General features: G+C 43.6%; 1 protein-coding gene and 1 long non-coding RNA gene across 5 annotated transcripts; one reads left to right on the forward strand and one right to left on the reverse strand.

Annotated features, from left to right (window-relative positions):
• The first annotated feature begins 3,170 nt into the window (after positions 1-3,170).
• HIKESHI (heat shock protein nuclear import factor hikeshi) lies at positions 3,171-20,544 on the forward strand. Of its 4 annotated transcripts, XM_068930625.1 has the most exons (7): positions 8,155-8,292; positions 8,744-8,853; positions 8,927-8,980; positions 9,125-9,362; positions 15,120-15,271; positions 18,007-18,125; positions 20,321-20,544. In XM_068930625.1, exons 4-7 carry the CDS (start codon positions 9,212-9,214, stop codon positions 20,373-20,375), a joined length of 477 nt encoding a protein of 158 aa, XP_068786726.1. In that variant the 5' UTR covers positions 8,155-8,292; positions 8,744-8,853; positions 8,927-8,980; positions 9,125-9,211; the 3' UTR covers positions 20,376-20,544. The 4 variants fall into 4 exon arrangements, with proteins under 4 accessions (XP_068786729.1, XP_068786725.1, XP_068786727.1 ...); XM_068930626.1 differs by lacking the exon at positions 8,927-8,980 and having other exon boundaries at positions 8,095-8,292; XM_068930628.1 differs by lacking the exons at positions 8,155-8,292; positions 8,744-8,853; positions 8,927-8,980 and adding an exon at positions 3,171-3,555.
• LOC138065655 (uncharacterized) lies at positions 5,149-8,023 on the reverse strand. Its single transcript, XR_011138762.1, has 3 exons — positions 7,939-8,023; positions 7,715-7,837; positions 5,149-5,420 (listed from the first exon to the last, which is right to left on the reverse strand). It is a non-coding gene; the product is annotated as an uncharacterized lncRNA (long non-coding RNA).
• Positions 20,545-20,788: the final 244 nt, after the last annotated feature.

Raw genomic sequence — 20,788 nt, forward strand, 5'->3', positions numbered from 1 at the left:
CTCCACCCTAGAAAGTAGAATAGCAATGGGATGCTCCCTGTAGAACAATATGAGGACAAAGAAAAGGGAACAAGAAGCTTTATGCAGTTTTTTGACACCGATGACAATACTGCAAGTCAATATTCTACTGTCACTGATGTACAACTGGTGAGGATACTAAATCAACAGGGAAAGGCAATTAACAGCGTGAAGAGGAATTTCACAGAATTCATCGTACAGAATTACAATGACTTTGCGGCTCCAAGACAATGGACATATTTTAGGTTAAATTTCCCTAGGTACACTAAATGCCTTTTTCCTTAAGCATCCTATTTCGTGATTGTATGGGTAGCTCTCACACAGACAGTGAAGAATAATTCACTACAACGATGCTCTTCAAGGATCACAAAATCAAAGAATGCTTGAGGTTGGAAGAGATTTTTGGAGATCATGTAGTCCAACCCCCCTGCTCAAGCAGGGTCCTGTAGAGCACGCTTCCCAGGAAGCTTTGGAATATCTCCAAGGATAGACTCCACAGTCTAGGAGACTCCACTATCTCTCTGGGCAACCTGTGCCAGTGCTCTGTCACCCTCACAGCAAAGAAGTTTTTCTTCAGGTTCAGATGGAACTTCCTGTGGTTCAGTTTGTGCCCGTTGCCTCTGGTCCTATTGCTGGAGGGTCAGGCCCCATCCTCTTGACATCCTCCCTTCAGATACTTCTACACATTGATCACATCCCCCCTCAGTCTTCTCTTCTCCAGGCTGAACAGGCCCAGCTCCCTCAGCCTTTCCTCATCTGAGAGATGTTCCAGCCCCTTCATCATCTTAGTAGCCCTTCACTGCACTTGCTTCATGTCTCTCCTGTACTGGGGAGCCCAGCACTGGACACAGGACTCCAGGTGAGGCCTCCCCAGGGCTGAGGAGAAGGGGAGGCCTCACCTCCCTTGACCTGCTGGCAACACTCTGCCTAATGCTCCCCAGGATACCTTTGGCCTTCTTGGCCACAAGGGCACGTTGCTGGCTCGTACTTAACTTGTCGTCCACCAGGGCTCCCAGGTCCTTCTCTGCAGAGCTGCTTTCCAGCAGGTGAGCCCCCAGCCTGTGCTGGTGCATGGGGTGATTCCTCCTGAGGGGCAGGACCCTGCGCTTGCCTTTGTTGAACTTCATGAGGTTCCTCTCCGCCCATCTCTCCAGCCTGTCCAGGTCCCTCTGAATGGCAGCACAGCCCTCTGATGTATCAGCCTCTCCTCCGAGTTTAGTATCATCAGCGAACTTGCTGAAGGTGCACTCTGTCCCCCCATCTAGCTCACTGATAAATAATTTGCACAGGCTTGGCCTAAGTATCGACCCCTGGGGGACATCGTCAGCTACAGGCTTCCAAGTAGACTCTGCGCCACTGACCACAACCCTCGGAGCTCTGCCCTCCAGCCAGTTCTCAATCCAGCTCACTGTCCGCTCATCCAACCCATGCTTCCTGAGCTTGCCTATGAGGATGTGATGGGAGACAGTGTCAAAAGCCTCACTGAAGGCAGGACAGAGAATATCCACTGCTCTGCCCTCATCTACCCAGCCAGTCGTTCCATCACAGAAGGCCAACAGGTTGGTTAAGCATGATTTTCCCCTTGTGAATCCATGCTAACTACTACTGATCGCCTTCTTTTCCGTCTTATGTGCATCTCATCACAGCCTGTGGACTTATGGATGTCCAGTTTGCTCAAGTGACCTCTAACCCAATTTTCCGCCACCAAGGGAAAGTCTTCCTTTCTCCAGACTTTCTCCCTGCTCTCTGGGGACTGCAATTGCTGAGGGCCGGTCTTAGCAGTAAAGGCCAAGGGCAAAGACTGAAAGCAAAGAAGGCATTCAGGATCTCTGCCTTCTCTGTACCGTTTGTCACGAAGGCCCCTGCCCCATTCAGTAGTGGGCCCACATTTCCCCTAGTTTTTCTTTTTTTACTGGTGTATTTAAAGAAGCCCTTCTTGTTGTCCTTGACGTCCCTCATCAGATTAAACTCCAAATGGGCCTTGGCCTTCCTAGCCTCATCCCTGCATACTCGCACAACATCCTTGTACTTCCCCCACATTATATGTCCCTGCTTCCACCTTCTGTACACTTCTCTCTGAGTTCTTCCAGGAGCTCCTTGTTCATCCATGCAGGTCTCCTGCCCCCTTTGCTTGACTTACTGCTCATTGGGGCATACTGTTCTTGAGACTGAAGGAGGTGATCGTTGAATATCAACCAGTTTTCTTGGACCCCTCTTCCTTTTAGGAGCCTATCCTATGGGATTTTTCCACACAGGTCCCTGAAGAGGCCAAAGTCTGCTCTCCTGAAGTGCAGGGTTATGACCCTGCTTTTAGCCTGCTCCCTCCTCACAGGATCCTGAACTCCACCATCTCGTGGTCACTGCAGCCAAGGCTGCCCTCCAGCCTTCACATCTCTAAGCAGCTCTTCCTTGTTTCTAAGTATGAGGTCCAGCAGAGCCCTCTCCTCATTGGCGCCTTGTCACCTGTATCAGGAAGTTGTCATTGATGCTCTCCAGGATGGCTTGTGCCTTGCTGTGCTGTCCCTCCAGCAGATATTGTGGTGGTTAAAATCGGCAACGTGGGCAAGTCACACACTGCAAAATTGTTGGTCGTTTTCTCCACAGGTCTTTTATTTCCCAGGCAATTCACTTTCCTGACTTGTCTACCGGAGACGTACATGGGAACTACGCTGACTCAACCACTTGCACTGTCCCAGGCCTCAGCTTGACCCACACTGAACCCATGTGATGATGTTATCCTGGTTCCAAACTCACTAAGATACTCTAGGGCCTCTCCCTTCTCCCGATTCAGCTTAGATAAAGGACAATAACTACTGAAGTTTCCCTCGACGTTAGCCAAGACCGGACTCTACGGGTCGCACCTCCTCCCTAACACGGGGGGGCTGCGCCGCTCCACCCAAACATGGCGGCAGCCCTCTCAGAAGCTTGGCGAGGCGTCGCGGCGGGTGGGCGGCCAGCGCGCGAAGGAGACTACAACTCCCAAGGTGCACCGCGCGGCGAGGACGGCCAAGGGGGGGACGGCCGGGCGGTACAGAGCAGCGCGGGGGCTGATGGGAGATGTAGTTCGCTGCCCCGCAGGGGAGCCCAGCCGGCCCTTGCCCCGGCCGAGCCCAGCCCGCCCCGCGCCTGGCGCCGCCGGGGCGCGCGGGGGCGCGCGAGAGAGGCGGCAGCGGCCGCAAACGGACGTTTTTCTCCTCAGCCCGAGGTGCCTCGTCCTCTCGCTGCCGCCGCTGCTCCCCCTCCCCTGGGAGCCTGCCGCGCTCTTAGTATTAGTCGAATTTTTTTTAATAGAGGCCTAAGTGGATAGAGGTAAAGGTGTTCAGCTGTTAAGTTTCCGTGAAGGAAGGTGTCAGGCACAATCCTGAGGAAAAAACAGAAGACCATTCGGATAAAGGAAGAATTTGCTGACCCGGCTGTTATTTTTTGTTTTACGTAAATAAGACTCGACAGTCTTTGGATGCCCCTTGGCGTTTGCCTGGTTGACGTAAACTAGCCTGTGCCCTTTGGTATTCAGAGTTACACCTACTGGCCTCGGAGGTAAAAATAAGCTTTTCCATCTGCTCTCCCTGCCGAGGGCCAGGGTGCCTCTGAGAGAAACCTGTCTCCTGCTCCTCCTCCCCGCGTAGTCCTCAGCAGACTTCCTTGCCGAGTTTGGGTTGCAGAGTCGGTCGGTTCCTTCTGCGCAACTTGTAGGCAAGATGTTGGCAGAGGTTAACTGCCTTCCGTTTTCACGCTCCTCTCCGTTGATAGTTTTTGTAGTCAGTGGAGAAAAAGCACGGCTTTTGTGTTAAAAACAAGGACTTTCCTCCTTCACTGAGCGCAGGAAGTCCCATAGAGAAACTAGTCAGCCAAAGTGGGGCGACTTCTTCCTTTGGTGTCTTCTTAAAAGCAAGATAGTTGATCTTCTTGCGCTTGATCTGAAGTGGGACTTCCAGCTCTCCGCTATCGGGATCACCTTTTTTGTTCTTGAACACCTAATGGTGTCTGCAGAGCCTGGCTCAGGTTCAGCAAGATACTCCAGAGCGCTCCAGCAGGGTCCCTGCGGGCACTGGAGCAGTGCCCTCCGCTCTGACGCAGTGCCAGGCAAATATGAGACCTATTTAGATAGCTGTCCGCTTCCCAGTATGCTTGTGTGAATGAGAGATATTATTTTCCCAAGAGGGATGGCCATTTCCCCTCTCCGCCGAAGCTGGTAGTGCCATTAGTGTGTTAGTTTTTGATGTGGATGAGCCAGCTGATTTGGCCTGGAGTAGAATGAATTAATTTTCTCTAGTGAATTCCTCTGTGGATAAGATGGCAGCGATAAACAGTTAGGAGAATGATGTTGCCCACAGCATGATATGTACACATCTGGAGGCCTTGCTTAGCGTCAAATAAAAGACATATTTAAGGGGCACCAAATTCTGTGAAGGGTGCCTCACCCTGCTTGAGTCTCAGCAGCCAGCCTTGCGTTGGCCTATTAAGACAACCCCATTCTTTCTTGAATAAAACATACTGTGGTGGTAGTAGTGGCCATGAGTGCCCTTTTCACAAGCTAGGTAGTGAAGTGCTGGCAGACGCAGATGGTAATGGCCTCCTCCTCCCAGATTTGGAGCAGGGATTGGAAACCCTCACTGCGCTCCCAAGGGAGTGCTGTGAGCCAGGAGCTTTTCTGAAGCGGTGGGTAGTCCTCCTCCTTTCTACTTTGTGTAAAATAGCTAGATATTCACCGGAGCAACTGCAGAGACGATGAGTGGAGGGCACTGGTTTTCAGCTTCTGCTGCAAGCACTGGATATTCCTCAGCGATTAAATAGCTCATGGGCTCCTTTCAGCACTGAGATTTGAAGGTACAAAGCACACACCTAGAAACTAAAGTGGTGGACATCTTTTACATGTGGAAAATACTGCATTAGAGCAGTAGCATTCCTCTGAAAAGCCTGTCATAACTTTAAATATCTGCGGTGATGTTACTAGCGTAATTTGTGCTTTTGAGCTTTGGTCAGTGAGTTTTTAAATGAGGAGAAGGAAGTAGGCACCTCCTTTTTATGGAGGTTAGTATCTGTGAACAGTGCTTTTGAGGTAGCCCATGCACACGTTATTGTTGGTTGTGGACAAAGCTGTAAAGAATTACACTGAATACACGGGCTGTTACTTTCCATTTTATTTCATTTCTCATCTTCTTGAGTCATTGCTGAGCATATTCATGAGTGAGTTCTGGCCTTTTGTGTCTGCTTTATGGTTGTTAAGGAATCTGTCCTGAAGAAACATTGATTAAAATGCTCAAACCAGAACTACAGACTGTCTTTCCGCCCAGAGGGAAAGTAAGAGGGAAGGTATCAGCGTGTCCCTATTAACTGTCTCCTTGGCTCCTTAATCTTGTTCTCTTTTGTACGTTGTGGCTCACCTGCAGCAGGAACATATTCTAAAATATAAAAACAAAATGAGCCTAATGTTTATGAAGATACGTATTTGCTTTTATTTTTCAAAGCTAAGTGAAAAAGAGCATGGATGGAAGTTGTATGCTTTTATCTTCGCAATAGAAGTTCATGTGAAAAAGTTTGGGAAAAAAATTACTTTGAAAGCATTTAAAGGTAAGCCTCCAGCGGTTAAATCAAACTTGGTTAGATCTAGCTTTAAAATTTTTGTGGTAGATAGAGTCAGCAGTGATGTGCGCTGAAACTGCTCTGTTGAAATTCCCCGTTCTCAGTTTCTTTAACCAGGTATCAACACGTTGGAGAAAAAAAGAGAAAGGATGTGTTTTGGTAATCTGTGACAGGTAGTTGTGTGTCCTGTGTCTTAAAAATAGCTAAAATTGAAGGAAAAAAATGATTGGGATTTAGGGAATTGTGTAAGGAACGGTGCCTGGCAGAGATACAGATAAAACAGGAGGCAGGAAGTCAGTGGAAAAATGAGATAACCAAGACGGAGACTGAGATATAGAAAGGGAGAGCAGTGAATAACTGAGAAAGATTAGCCTGGGAAGGCTCCTGGAGGCAGGTTCTGGGTGGACAAAGAAACTGGAAATGGTTGCGGGCAGAGGACTGAGGATCTTACAGGAACGGGGGAGAACTGGTTAGACTTAAAGCGGGCTGAGACTTCTCAGCACTGCAGATCCGTCTGGAAAGGGAACCTGGGGCAGAGACAGAGGAAGGGACTGAGCTGAGGGGAATGAGCAGGTGTTTCCACCCAGTGGTAGGTTTTTCCTTTTATTCTGGCCCAGAGTGACAAGGTTCTGTCACTTACCACCTCTTACCTGGTAAATGTCTGTGAAATGCAAAGGTAGATTTCCTGACTCCTTTCCCTGTCACCTAGCATTGAAATCTCGAGTATTTTATTGCTGTCAAGGCCTTTCTCTCTTTTTGAAAACGTTGGAAGATGTTGAGAGGCTGGCGTTTGCAGGAGGAGAAGGGATGATGACGTAGCCGAGACTGTTTCTGGTTTTTCCCCTGGGGAGCTAGACTTTGTGTGACAGAGTTCGTATGTGATGCTAACCTGGCCATTAAACCATCATGCAGGCATATGTGAAAAGTTTGATGTAAGCCTGGAAATCTCTTTGGTGGAAGTTCATGCTGAAGTCAGTGAGGGTTGTTCTCTGACCACCGCGTGCTGTCTAACGGTAAGTACTCTGAAATGGCACCGGTCGTCAGTTCACACAGTAAACGTGCATGATGTAAACATCCAGAACCTGAGCTATATCTGTGAGGACAAATTCAGTTTCTTGGGAATGCAGCATCATATACTGTTACATAAATTGTCTCTCAGTTTAGTTTTTGGTATATGTCAGCATATTTAATTAGGTATCTTTTCTGATTAACTTTTTCCCGTCCTGTTTGTCTCTTCATTTTCTGATGCAGATTTTATTTGCTCCATAACAGTGAGGTCTCCTAATTGCTTTGGTTAAGTTGATTGCCAGCTTTATCTGAATATAAGCATTTTGGATCTAGGCTTTTACTTTCATAGCAACGTCAACTTTAATTTCTAGATAAATGAACCACGACATAGAATTTCCACTGCTCTTCAATACTCAAAGAAAATCAGTCATGTTTGAATCCAGAAAACAGTAAAGGATGGCTGCGCAGGGCAAGACCAAAGTGCCTTATCTCTGGCAGCGTCCAGTAAGAATTATCTTGTACTGTAGAAGAACAGGGCATACAGAGTGTTGTTTTTAGGTGTTACCTCTTAAGTTCAGATTCCTGGTGACTCCTGCATTTCTAAACAAGAGGCTGTGATTTTGTACTTAAGCCTTGATGCATTTTCCGTTGAATTTTTAATCTGTTTTTGAACACATGTAAAATTCTTGCAACTGCAGTCAATAACATCGGCACCGTCTGTAGAAATATCTCCTTTTTCTACCCAGTAATTTGACCTGCTACTATTTCTTGTAGTGGAGAAACGATGAATGATTGTTTTGTTTTATATGCCGCTTCTGATATTATAGACCTTTGTTACAGCCATGACACACTTTCTCTCCGAGGTTGAAGCGTTCACTTATTTAGTCACTGCTTGTACCAAAGACACTTTCATGCTGGAGCCAGATTTACAGCTCTGTGAACTTTAAAAAACTGTAAGTGAGTGGTGCTTGCCACCTTCTGTTTCTGGACTACGAGGCTGACCTAAGCCATAGGCCGTGCCACAGTCAGTAGTGGAAGAATTTCACATTTGAAATTTTTAGCTCTGACTGCATGGCTGGCCAGGCGCAGCGTAAACCACGCTCACCTGCAGCTGCCCACAGGGCCGGCAGAAGAAAGTGTTCCCAGGGCGTTTGTAGGCTCCGCGGAGGGCGGGACAGCAGCATTGCAGCCTCGGCTTGCAGGGCTTACAATCAATACAGCGGGATGTCTGTGAATGCAAACGTACAAAACGACAAAGCAAGTCAGTGGAGACTGTAACATTTTTTTTCCTCGGCAGCACCTTCTGCTAAAACTTCAATTTCAAGACACCTTCGATCGAAAGCCCGTAGCGCAGCCGGCGCTCTCCCAAGCGCTGTCTGCCCGGGGCTCCGCACAGATTGCGCGGGGATTGGGGAGGGGGGCGGACTACATCTCCCATGAGGCACCGCTCCGCCCCGCGCAGCGCCGCCGCCGGCGCGAACGCGCGGTGCACCGCGGGAGCTGTAGTGCTGCGCCGCCGCCCCCCGTGGCGCTGTTCCGGAAGTGATTTTTCTGGCCGCCCGGGGATCGGGGGCGCGGTGATTTCCGGGTGTCGGTACTCATGGAGGCTCCGGAGCAGCCGAGGGTCTGAGGGGCTCGGCGGCTGCCGCCGCCATGTTCGGCTGCCTGGTGGCGGGCAGGCTGGTGAGCACCGCCCGGGCCGCGGGCGGGCGGGGACCTCAGCCCGCTGGGGGCGAGGACGGAGCTGCCGAGGGGGCCTCAGAGCCGCCCCGTGGGTCTCGTCCTTCCCTTCTCCCCAGGCTCCTCCCGGGGCCGGCGCCAGGCCGAGGGGACGCTGCCGCCCCCGTCATGCGTCTGCTGGCTCCTGCCTTTTGTCCCGCAAAAGACAGGAGCCAGCAGCGGGAGCCTCGTTGCTGGCCTCCTGCCTGGAGGCAGTCGCCCTCCTCTCCCTTAAAACAGGGCTTCGAGCTCCTGAGTCAGCTTCTGGCAAGCTGGGAGCTGAAAAGATACTTTTTAAGGCATTGGTTGCATGGATATGGCACCCGGGGCAAAGAGGAGGGTTTCTTTGTGCTCTGGCATTTAGCCGTCCTTGTACTACCTGTCTGAAGGCCTCTTGTGTTTCTTATGTGAACAGGTGTCCATGGTTGCTGGGGTTGTGGCAGCCAGGTGGTCAGCAGCCACAGTTGACAGACTTAGCAAGCTCTGCTGCGTGCTGTCTTCCTCCTAGGCAGATGAGGAGCCAAGGTATTCTGATGGTGTAGTCCTGGGTGGGATGTGCAATCAGTGTAGCTAGTGAGGGCTTGTGATTCCTTTGTAGCAGCCTTTTGCGTGACTGGACAGTTGGCCTTTCATCTGAATGTTTGCTACTTAGGTTAGTGCCTTCCTCACGTCTTGTTGTGTTCCACCTTGGACGCAATTCTGAAAAGGGAAGCTCATGGTTACAGTCGAAAGAAAGAGAACAAAATCTTTACTAACACTTTACTTCTTTTTTTTTTTTTTTTTTTTTATTCCCTAGGTGCAAGCAGCTCCTCAACAAGTGGCTGAGGACAAATTTGTCTTTGACTTACCGGACTATGAAAACATCAACCACGTTGTGGTGTTTATGTTGGGAACTCTGCCATTTCCCGAAGGAATGGGAGGATCTGTCTATTTTTGTTATCCGGACCAGAGTGGGATGGCAGTGTGGCAGCTGCTTGGGTTTGTCACTAATGAGAAGCCGAGTGCCATCTTCAAAATTTCTGGTCTCAAGTCTGGTAAGATTAGTAAAACGTAGCAGTCAGTGGAACGGGCATGTTGCTGCATGCATGAGGGAGTAACTGTTGAGAAGTGTTGTTGATCCAAGGGCTCCTTGGAAAGTTAGATTGCTGTGTATTTCCTGACAGTCGGTAGGAGACGTGAGGAGTGGTTGGTGGGCTCTGTGGAAGTCTGTCTGTGTATTAATGCTCCTAGAAGAGTTTCTCACTCATTTTCCCTTGTCCGCAGTGTTGATTTGGAACTTCGTTTTAACAGTGTTGGCATACAAGTTGCAGTACTTCTGTATCAGGAAGCTGAGGAAGAATGACCGTGCATCTTCCTTAGCATGGTTTTAGGCATTTGGCTGGAAACGCCTGCAATATTTTCTTGTAGCTCCTGTTGTCAAGGCATTGTATTTGCTGTAGCACAGAGCTGCCTTTTCTAATGAGTAAAGTTTGTAACGATGACTTTGGAAAGCCATATTCTTCTAGTCCAGGTGCTGTGCACTATGTAATGTTTCAGTTCAGGATACCATCATTGGAAAGCAGTTTTCCAAATAATTTTATTCTTGCTCTATGCCCGAGTGAAGATACCGGAGTCAGAAGAAGCTAGTGCTACGTGAAGTGGATTTTTTTTTTTTTTTTTCTAACTATGTGAGTGGTTTTTCCATGCACACTATGAAAATGACGAAGCATCCCAAAGGCATGCTTTTCATCTAGTAAAAGAATGGGTATGTCAGTCATACAGTTTGTAGTCCTATGGTGATAAAGTAATACACATCTTTTATAGGTTCAAGTGTGGATTACAACCTTAACTTTAATTTCTATTTAGATCTCTATTGAAGATCCTGTGAGGAAATGCATTAATTCAGTAGGTGGCATGCTTTCTTTTGAATGAGTCGTGGATAATAACCTGACATGAGGTAAAGGCTTTCCAGGTGCAGGAAATCCTGATCATGTACGTTAGCTAGAAGTTTGGGGCCTTCGTAGAACATGTAACAGCAACAAGTTGATTTATTTTTTTATGTGTTTTTTGTATGTCCCGAACTTGTGTAGTGAGCGAAATGGACTAAAGGGTAGCACCTGCTTTCTTTCCCCATTTTTTTTTTCTTGTGGTAGACTTTGTGTGTCTTCAGAGAGCTTTGTAGCAAAAAAATATTTTCAGATTAGTGGAGTTCTAAAGAATAGCACCTTTAGGCATTACTTCCATGTGAATGTTGACTTGCTTTATTTTATATAATCCTATATCTTGTAAATGTGGCTCCAGTCCCTTGAATTTTCTCTAAATTATTTTTCATCTCTGATTTTGTTGGAACGTTGAGACAGTTGCTGCTGGAAACAGAAAAGTTGCAAAGGGCTACATTTGAGGAACAATTCTGTAACATAGTTGAGTGGATTGGTTGTGCCATGTGGCAGTGCTGTGTTTTGTCTGAAGAAGAGAGCTCTTACCTTTCCTGTTGTTTTCTACTGGTTGTCTGGTTCAGAGTCATTATAAGCTGCACAGCCTTAGTTTCCATGCTATAAAGAATTGTCTGATGGAGATTACAGTGTAGAAAGGGGAGACCAGAGGGAGTGATCTTAGAAAGTAGGAACCGTCCTGTGGAAATTTGTTTTGCATTTGAATGTCTGAGGTTAATTTCTTGCACGTGACAAATGTCAGTGGCATGTCCTCATCAAGTGGATGGGGTGCTAGGATGTCTCCTGATTCAGAGTATCTATTTTCACTGGTAGGCAGCAGTGCTAGTCCATGAAGAGAATGAATAAGGAAGTTGAACTTGAGTTTTATTGTGTAGGAAGTGGCAAGGGATTATGTTTCTAGCATGGATCTATTCAGTTAAAGCAGTAGTTTCGAGGTGAGTAGCTCAGTTGTCAAGGTGGAAATGTATTTTCAGCATTGTCACTTTTTTTGAAGGGATATGGCAAGTAAACCTTTAAGTGAGTCTTACGAGAAGCATGGAGGTTGGGCAGATGTTTCTAACATGGAAAGCTCAGGCTAAAATAATAATACTAAGAGGTAATTTGCCAATTAATAGCAGAACTAAGTTTGTGACTTTTGCTTTTGGGAGGAAAAAAAGGACGTAGTAATAAATGTGTGTCTGTTCCTTTTACAAGCTAGAATAGTTGGGGAGAAGTTGTAGGAGTATCTGAAATAAGTCAACTTTTTGTTACTTAAGATTATGTGCATTAAAAATGACAGAATAAGCTTTGTTTAATTTTTTTATAAAATGGCTCTGCATATATATTGTGACATTAGCTTGCTTGCTGGATGTTATATTAATTATTGTGCTGCCGAGTCAAAATACTGCAGAGCGCTAAACTTAATCCCATGTTGAGCAGAATGAATTCATATTTTTGGCAAACTGTGGCACTAACTGTAAGTTCCCTGTGAAGCAGTGGTTATAGCAGAGTTTCTCTTTCTTGCTGTGTGATGAAGAGAGGAGGGCTGCAGTGTTTCTGAAGTGGGCAGATGTGGTCAGCTGAAGGGGCCTAGCATTTTATTGTAGGTAAGTTGTGAGAGGTTAAGTGTAGAGTTTCTTACGCACGTGTGAAGCTTATGCTTTCTGCCTAGAATTCCCTGGTGCTCTACAGGTTTTGCTATATGTGCGACTTGCCCCCGTTGCCAATCAATGTAATGACTGATTCTGCTGTAAGAATACTACAACTACACATTTTATATTTAAGAATTCTGCAGATCAAGTGGAATGGCATTGTCACAGCTTGTTTAGTTTTCTTCCCTCCTTCCCCCTCTCCCGCACTCCCTTAAGAAAGTCACTGCCCTCAAACATTGTAGTGTCACCAAGGTTGCTTTGGTACACGAGCTAAAACGGGGGAATGACTTTTGCGAAATACTCTTCTTCAGGGTGAGTAGGGCAACAACACGAAAAACTGGTTTGAGAAGTTCTTGAGGTTCTGCTCTGTGCTTTTCTCCAGCCTGTCAAGGTCTCTGTGAATGGCAGCACAGCCCTCATTTGTATCAGCCTCTCCTCTAGGCCCGAACTGTTTCCCTACAGTATAATATCTGGTAGTGTTTCAGTGAATGTGGTTATACGTTCTTTTGTGGCTGTTTTATGTGCTATTTTGCTAATCAAATGTAGATGAGTTCCATTTGACTGCTTATGGAGAAGGAGCTAGAAACACTTTTTACCTCACAATTGCGAAGTTTTTCTTAATTGTGACTGGAAGTGTGGAAGAATTGTAAAGCATAGCTTTTAGGCTACGTGCAGTCTTACTGGGAGTGTATTGACAAGTGGGATAAAGTTATAGGATAGCCTTCTGCGTTCCAAACTTTGTTTGCTGCCCAGCACGTGGTTATATGTGTGATCTTCTGTTTCCCACTCACAAATATACCCAGTTAAATAATGTCTGCATTTGAGGAATGCGAATAGGTAGGGTTTTCTGACAACGTTGTGCTGAAAGGTATTGGAGTGTGAGTATTTTGACTCAAAATTGCATGAAAGGAAAGAGGAGAAAATTAAAATATTTTTCTGATTGCTCTTTACTCTGGTTGTGACGTAGTATCTTGGAGAGTGCAGGATCTGAATGCCAAAACCTCAGTCTGTGTTTCCGTACGTTAACACATTGTGTTCTTTGCATTCATAAGGTTTGAAATGCGAATTGTAAGAGGTAACATTCAAAATGTGGAGTACACAGTTGATATAAAGATGACAGGGGATGTTTTTCTCTGATCCTTTTAGGTGGATACCTCTCCAGGAGAGTGGTTCCATGGGAAAGCAGTGCTAAGTATCTATATTGCTGGGGCAGTGCTTGCAGAGGCTATTGGTCTCAGGAGGTGTCATCCTTGCATGCAAAGTGACAGAATAGATGTACTTTAATTAGTTAGGTCTTTCTAAAGTAGTGATGTTTTCTGATGAAGCTTGTTGCTTGAGGGTGTTAGGTTTTTATTGTAAGTGTCAGTTTCTCAGGTGAATGTGTTGGAAAATAGCAATACAGTTGGTATAAGTTTTATATTAGTATTTCTAATGAACTTAAACGTGGCATTTAGTCATCCTGGTTTCTGATAGCTTTTTTGTTTGTTTTTAATGCTTCTATAAATTCTAACTTTATAAAGCAAGCATCTATGCATTGTATGGACTGAGCTCAAATAGCAATAATAGCATTCCTCAAAAGAGCTTCTAAATAGTGTTTTAGGAGACTAATTCTTCTTACTGGCCCTTGTGTTAAAGTAATGTTTTAATAGAACAGTGAGTGCTTTACTTGTAAAGTGCCACTATGTTTCAGTTCTAAGATGTGGACTGTATTAAGGAAAGTGAGATCAGAATGCAAAGACTTTCTAACTAGTATGAATTTTATATCTGAGGTGAAGGAGAAGAGCACAGTAGGCTTCTAGTGTAAGGCACTAGGATATCGCTAACAGTTTTTGCCTTTTTTTTATTGTTTGTGTGGGGGTTTGTTTTTAATGTTCAACATATTCTGTTCTACGTTTACATTAATGTTAAAATGTTAGTGCCTCTCTCATGAATTGAACGAATTATTATTTTCTTGGAATTGATTTGGCAGACTAAATCTAATGGGAATAGAAAAGAAAGGTGATGCGGAAGGGCTTTTAAGCTGGTATATTCCTGAGTACGTGGAGGATTGGCACTTTGCTTCAATTGAAAGGCCTATTGAATTTTGAGTGTGATTTCTGTATGGCTTAGATGTTGGTGTCCTTCATGGTAGAGCCTAGTATCTCTGAGATCGTCAGTCTTTGAACTTGAGTTTGATTCCTCAGACTTGTGCTTTTCGTGATGAGTTAGCTCCATGGCCAAGAACTCAGCCAGATGGTGCTTCAGATTTCAGTTAGACTTGCTTGCAGCTGAAGATACTGTTTACAGCTCTGTAGGATAGCACTTAACCAGCTTTGCTTTTTCCAGCTGGCAAAAGGCTGGAGAGTAGTGCTGAAGCATTGCTTCTGTTATGAGAATATTTGCCTATTTTGTCAGCTCAGACAAATATTTACTTGCTAATAACACTGTGACCTCCACCCTGATCTTTTCCCTATTTTTTTTTTTTTCCTGATTGGGTACTGACAAAGAGGAGAGAGCAGTTTCAGTGACTGTAGATGATTGTTGTTGTTTGCGGAGTCTGTAGCTGAAGGTGGGACTGAAAGTGCTGGTTAAAGCTCAGTTGAGAAAGTTCAGAAATGATGATAGGGGCTGAGATGAAGCCTGGATAAGAGTTTTGCAGTTTGTGGGTGTATGTTCTGCCTGATTTGTTTTTTTGTTTGTGACTTTTGCAAAGCTGGAGACGCTTCTGTTTCATGGGCATTGAGACGTGACTTTTGCTGCATTTGGTGATTTTGAGCTGTTCTAATCGTTCATGAGTCTGCCCACTTTGGTGTAGGAATAGCTTAGAGTCAGAGTGAGCTTCAAAGAACAGCCTTTAATTCTCACTGCACAAACAGATTCACCAGCACTTGATTTGAATGAGTGAATCAAAAACCTGTGCAGCAGTGCTAAAGGTGTTTGGGGTTTTTCTGTAGTCATTATGATAGGAATTGAATAATTTGTTCCTGTAAAGAAAGGTATTGCTGTATCTTCTACTCATAGATCATATTTCCTATTGTACTTGGGATCAATTTCCATCACAGGAAGCTTGAAAGTTGTTTTTTCTTTCTTTCTTTCTTTCTATTCTTAGAAAAGTCCTTAAGACTTGCTGTATTTTAAATTTACTTATTCACTATTTCAGGTATTGTATGTGTATATGCTTGCTTGTGTGTTTAAGTACACTATCTTTATGTGTGTACCAAGCCTAATACGAGTGCCGTTGTGCTTTCAGGGAAAGGAAGCCAACACCCCTTTGGTGCCATGAACCTCCCTCAGACGCCAACGGTAGCCCAGATTGGAATCTCAGTGGAACTGCTGGAGAGTTTGGCCCAACAGACTCCTGTTGCAAACGCTGCTGTATCATCTGTAGATTCATTCACTGAGGTAACTAGGGCATTCTGTTTCAAGAAATCCTCTGTAGTACTATTAAGTCTGTTAAGAGCCCCTGAAGAACTTTTTTTTTTTTTTTTTAAGCTGATATGGTTGGTTACAAAATTGTAACCAACTTAACTTGTTGCCATCCTTTGGTCGGATGCTATGGTGTTTCAAGATGACATTGTATTGCATGGAAAGAATGTTTCTCCTGCAGCAGGTTGTTTTTGCACCTGTTCAGTGGAATCAGATCATTAAAGTCTATAGTATCCGTGTCACTCTACTCTAAAAATATTTATGAGGCTTCCTCATAGGAGCAGATACCCACTGTCTCTCATGTGTTTTTAGTTAGTATCTGGTGATCTGTAGATATAGGAGCTTCAGGGCATAGACTTGCAAGGATGGTCAAAAATTACTTAAATGGTGACACAGACTTGAGCATGGATGCAGGTAGAGATTTAATGGTACCACTGACCCTTGAGAAATCCTTCTAATGTAGTTCTGCAGAATTACAAAATGTTGCACTGTGCCACAGAAGGATGTATATTTTTTTTTTTTTTTTTTTCCTGTAGACCAGGCCAACAGCTTTGCTAACTTGAGCCTCTGGAAATCCTTAGCCAGCGATAGCAGTTAGTCAGCCATCTAATAGCAGTACTCGAGGCAAGCTAGATCTGCATGGCAACTCTTGATTTCCCTAGCAGTGTTCTGATGTCTGCACATAACACATCAGATCACTGTATGGTTCTTTTGAATGCTTATGTCTGGAAAAGGCAAGAAGGTGTCTTTGAAATCCTGATATGTAGGTGTATTTTGAATCGAGGCTTTGATCTTCTGGTCAAAACTAAGATCAAGCTGATGTTCCCAGAACCATCAATGGCTCTGGCATTATCTTTTAACATAAGAAGTTGGAGAGGTATTGCTTCAGTCACTTTTTTTCTTGCTTGCTTTTCATCCAGATGCTTATTGAGGTAGACTGGTAACTGAATAGTAATCCTGATAATGAAGCTGATGTCCTCTGACAGTTTATACACATTATAGTGCCAATTAACTTTCTCCAAAGGAGACATTACCTATCTTGAGTATGAGTTGACCAAGAGCTATTTGTATATTAAGTTTAAACAAGCCTTTTGTGCTTATTGGGGCAAATGACATCTAAATGTTATTTTTCATTCCACCATTTTTTTTATAATGGCAGTAGTTAGGTCACCAGTTATAGTAATGTGCTACTTGAAGTCGTTTGCAAGAAGGCTGGTGGATTTTCCTAGCAATAACGTTTAAAGAAAAAGACACCTCATGATTACATGTCACTTTGCAAATGTTATTTCCAGCTAGCTGGATTTTTCCCTATTAAAACAAGATAAAGTTTTAACTGAAATTTTACATTGTTTTTAAGGAATGTGGTTCAGCCAGGAGTTTGAAATAAGAATTACTCTTATAGAGAAAACTTATGAAAGTCTTGAAGGAAATGTTTGAAGGAGTAGATAGAAGAGGAAGGAAGGTGATATAGGTGATACATGTAGGTGGAAACACAGTTTGTGAATGGCTAATGGCTTTTTTCAAATCTTGAAATCAACTGTTTGGAACTGCTACTTTATAGCAATAAAAATAGATTCTCTTAAGGCCAAAATCATTTGTCGCTATTCTAAATAAAGCAATAGTTCTTCCACGGCATTTTAAGAAGGCTTGTAAAGATTTATGATGATATATTTCATATAGCTATAGTATAAAAAATAAAGAAGGGAGTGAGACAGAAAAGCAGAATTTTGTGTGTGAGACGGAAGAGACTGAGGATGCACTCCTTGGGTTCTAGGACATCTTCTCTTCTCCCACTCTCTGTTTGCATCAAAGTAGATGCTGAGAAATCCAAGGGTGCTGATACATTGCCCCAGACTCTGTTTTGCTCTTTTTTTTTTTTAAACTGTAGTGAATAGGGGAAAGAAGGACAGAGATACTGTACACTTATTTATTTGTAAGCTAAGGAGGAATTTCCAGCCGTCCCATCCTCCCCACACAAGGTTTGCTGATTCTTGACTGAAATCTCTCAGTCCGTTTTCATCACTTGTACTTCCTCTTTCCCACAGTTTTTCCTGTGCATCTTTCTCATGTTTTTCCCAGCAAAACATGTGGCAGAGGATATCAGGGTACTAGCCCTTCTGTGATAAAAGCTGAAGCAAGTTTCCCTCTTGCTGGAGTCTGGCTCCTGTTGGCAGGCATCTGTGGAAATTGTAACAAGGCAGATTGCTGCAGGCTGTTCAGCTGGTTTAACAGCTAATGTTTTGCTCTGAGCTGGGCTTTGCCACTTTGTCCCAATGTACAGTTCTCCCAGTGCTTTAATTTGGAGGAGAAGACCAGCTGTTGTCGCTGTGTCATTGGTTAGTCACAAGATTTTGCCAAGATGTGGTCTCCAGACCACAGATAAAACAGACCTCCCGATAAATCGGTGAAAATATTGTTCCCAAAGCTCTTCATCCAGTTGGATAAAATTAGGCAGGGAGGGGGAAATTTGAAGATTCTGAGACTATTTCTGGACAGTAGAAAGAACTGAGGACAAGACAGAGGTAGGATGTTTTGATCTTTTTAATACAGACCTCCCTGACCCAATATATCCATTTCTCCACTATATTTGAAAAGATAACAATGCTAATTTTATTTCCTGTGGGAGTTGCGTATCAGATGAACTTTTGAACAAAAATTTAAATGGAAAAGAAGCCCTTCAAAATAAAATTAAAACATCTCTTTTATTTCAGTTCACTCAGAAGATGTTGGATAACTTCTATAATTTTGCTTCATCATTTGCTGTTACTCAGGCGCAGATGACTCCAAATCCTTCTGAAGCCTTCATTCCTGCAAATGTAGTTCTGAAATGGTAATGGAAATGATCTCAAGCACCTTTTGGTTTTGTTGTTTTTCTAGGCATCAAAACAGCTAGTTCCGAAGTATTCGGTTACTGTCGTGCTATATGGTGAGATGATGCAAAAATTTTGAAGTGTTACTGATTTGCTGCTGTTCATCTGAAATAGAGATGTTCCTAGCTGACCTGATTGTGCCACCAACAAACCTTGAGCACAGATGCAAACATTTCTAAGAATTGTTTTTTGGGCACTAATTTGAGAAATTACTCATTATGGGTGTAGCCCATGTAGTCTGGTGAACTGCAGACAGTCTTCAGAATTTCTGAAAAAAATCTTACCTACAGTTTAGCTCTCTTTAGCCATCTCTACAGTATTAATGTAACCGCATGTTTTGAAACAATATTTTGGATTCTCTAAATACAGTTTGATCATTGGTAAGCATTGGCATGGACCTGTGAGTACTTAGTGAAAGCAGTAGGTTTGCTTTGTGCAATTGGATGCAGAGTTCTCCTTAACAGAAAGTAACTCTTGATCTGTTTTTTTGACGTTGAGGATTGCTGTTGTTTTTGTTTCACAAAATTACTGTGTGCCTAAGTGCTCTACGAACATAGGTGCGTAAGATCTCTGATGACAAAAACCGAAAGGCAGGCAGACTACACAAGCAGAGTAATAACTGCTCATTCCCTGGATAAAACACCACAAACAAATTCAGCATGAAAAACTATGCCTCACACAGTTTTACTGTGTTTATAACTCTAATAAATGAAACTATTTTATATTTGAATATACAAATATCTTAATGTGATCACAGCCACCAAAAAGCCCACCATTTTTTGAATCTGCTCACGTGTTTCAGTCATTTTAATGTATTCATTTATAGCTTATAATAATATATATAGTGTGTCTTAAGTCTCTGCAGTGGGTTGGCCGCAATGGAAATACTTTATCTTAGAAGTCTATTCATAAATAGGTCTTTCTCCTCTTTTGTTTTTGAGTGGATTTAAAACCCTTCAGAGTCTCTTCTGTCACTTCCTTTAGGTGAAGAAATTGCAGATGTAGGAGATCTTATTGTTCTTGCGTGTTTCATTGGTGGTGCCTTTTGATATGTTACAGTTGGGTTTGTAAGGATTGAAAAGAATTTTTTAGACTTGCGCAGCACAAAACCTGTAGGTGATTTATAGAGGAAGACACATAAATTGTAAGTTTTCCCTCCTTTTTCACCACATGTCGGTCAATAATGAATTTTAGTATTCAGTTTGCTTGTGTTTTGCTCCTTTCTCCTGGTAAGGAAAGTGAAATAAGGATAGGATGTGTGCATACTTGATTCTACGATACATCAGAGAATAACTTTTCCTTATTAGACTTTATGAGAAAGTTTCCTTATGTAATAAATGTGAGAGTTGGAATTAGTTGGTGAGGGATGATAAAATAACAGGGACTACTTAGTTTTTAGATTTTTATTAGAAAATGATGCATAGCAATTACTACAGAGTTGCCTGCAGTCAGCTCTCCCCTAGCTATAGGCAGGTTATGTACAACCTGCTAGTAAGCCATCCGGGAGTGGAGGCTGTGCTCTCTTGAAGCCTGCTTGAGTCTGGTGAGCTTGCTAGCTCATGTCCAATGCCCTGTGAACTGAACGGTGCTGCGTCCGACTCTAAGCTAGATTGAAGAGCACTGGAGGGCATAGCAAGGGGACACTCAAACTGGACTGAGAAGAGGTGATATTACCTTGCTGCCTTCCCCCCCCCCCCCCCCCCCAGTCATTCAGCACGTCCCTAAATGGAGTGCGATTTTCTTCTTCTGTTTTTGCTAGGTTGGTTTCTGGGAGATGTGTGGCTTGATTACTATGAGGACAGACAATCTTAGGCTAGCATATTCTAACTGCCAGGACTTTGATTTCCTAGCCTGAATCACGTTATGTATGAAAAGAGCCACTTTTATTTGGCTTACATTTTTTGCCAAGCTTGAATAAACTACCTCCGAGATGTTTTTTTTCATTGAAATACGTATCGTTGTTAAAATACGTACAAATCTCACTGTGAATTTGCCTGATACAGGATTGGAAAGCAGAATTTTAGATCGATCTTTGTAAGTTTAAAAAGCATTTCATGTTGTGGAATAGATGCAGTTTTTCTTGTTCTTTGCACAGTTTACATGATTTGTATCATTTTGAAGCCTTTCTAATTACAACACCTTTTGTTTCTCCTAGGTATGAGAACTTCCAGAGACGTTTGACACAGAACCCTCTCTTTTGGAAAACATAAACTTAAATCACAGCATTTGAAGTGCTTTCTGAAGAGTGTTATCTGAAAGATGCAGCAAATGTCTCCACTAAAAAATCTGGGGGGGGAAAAACGATTAGTCTGAATAGACCACCTTGTAGCTTTTATAATACTCTTGAAAATTATTTAAAACTAAAATCCATGAAAACTACTTGTCTACACTTTTTTTCTTTTAAATTGAAATACAAGAACAAGAAGTAGGTGGTGCATATGCGTATTTAGAAATACTCTTTTGCAACTGTATTTAAAATGGAAGGCATTAAAAGATGAAAGATGCGAAGCATGGTTTCATACTTGCAGTATGAAGTTTTCTGGTGGTGGTGAACTGTAAACAAAGAACATGAAACGAAAGAAGTTCTTTACCTCATTCTTAAGGATGATCAGGCTACTGACTG

Source organism: Struthio camelus, chromosome 1 (genome assembly GCF_040807025.1).
Source record: "Struthio camelus isolate bStrCam1 chromosome 1, bStrCam1.hap1, whole genome shotgun sequence".
Lineage (NCBI taxonomy): Eukaryota > Metazoa > Chordata > Aves > Struthioniformes > Struthionidae > Struthio > Struthio camelus.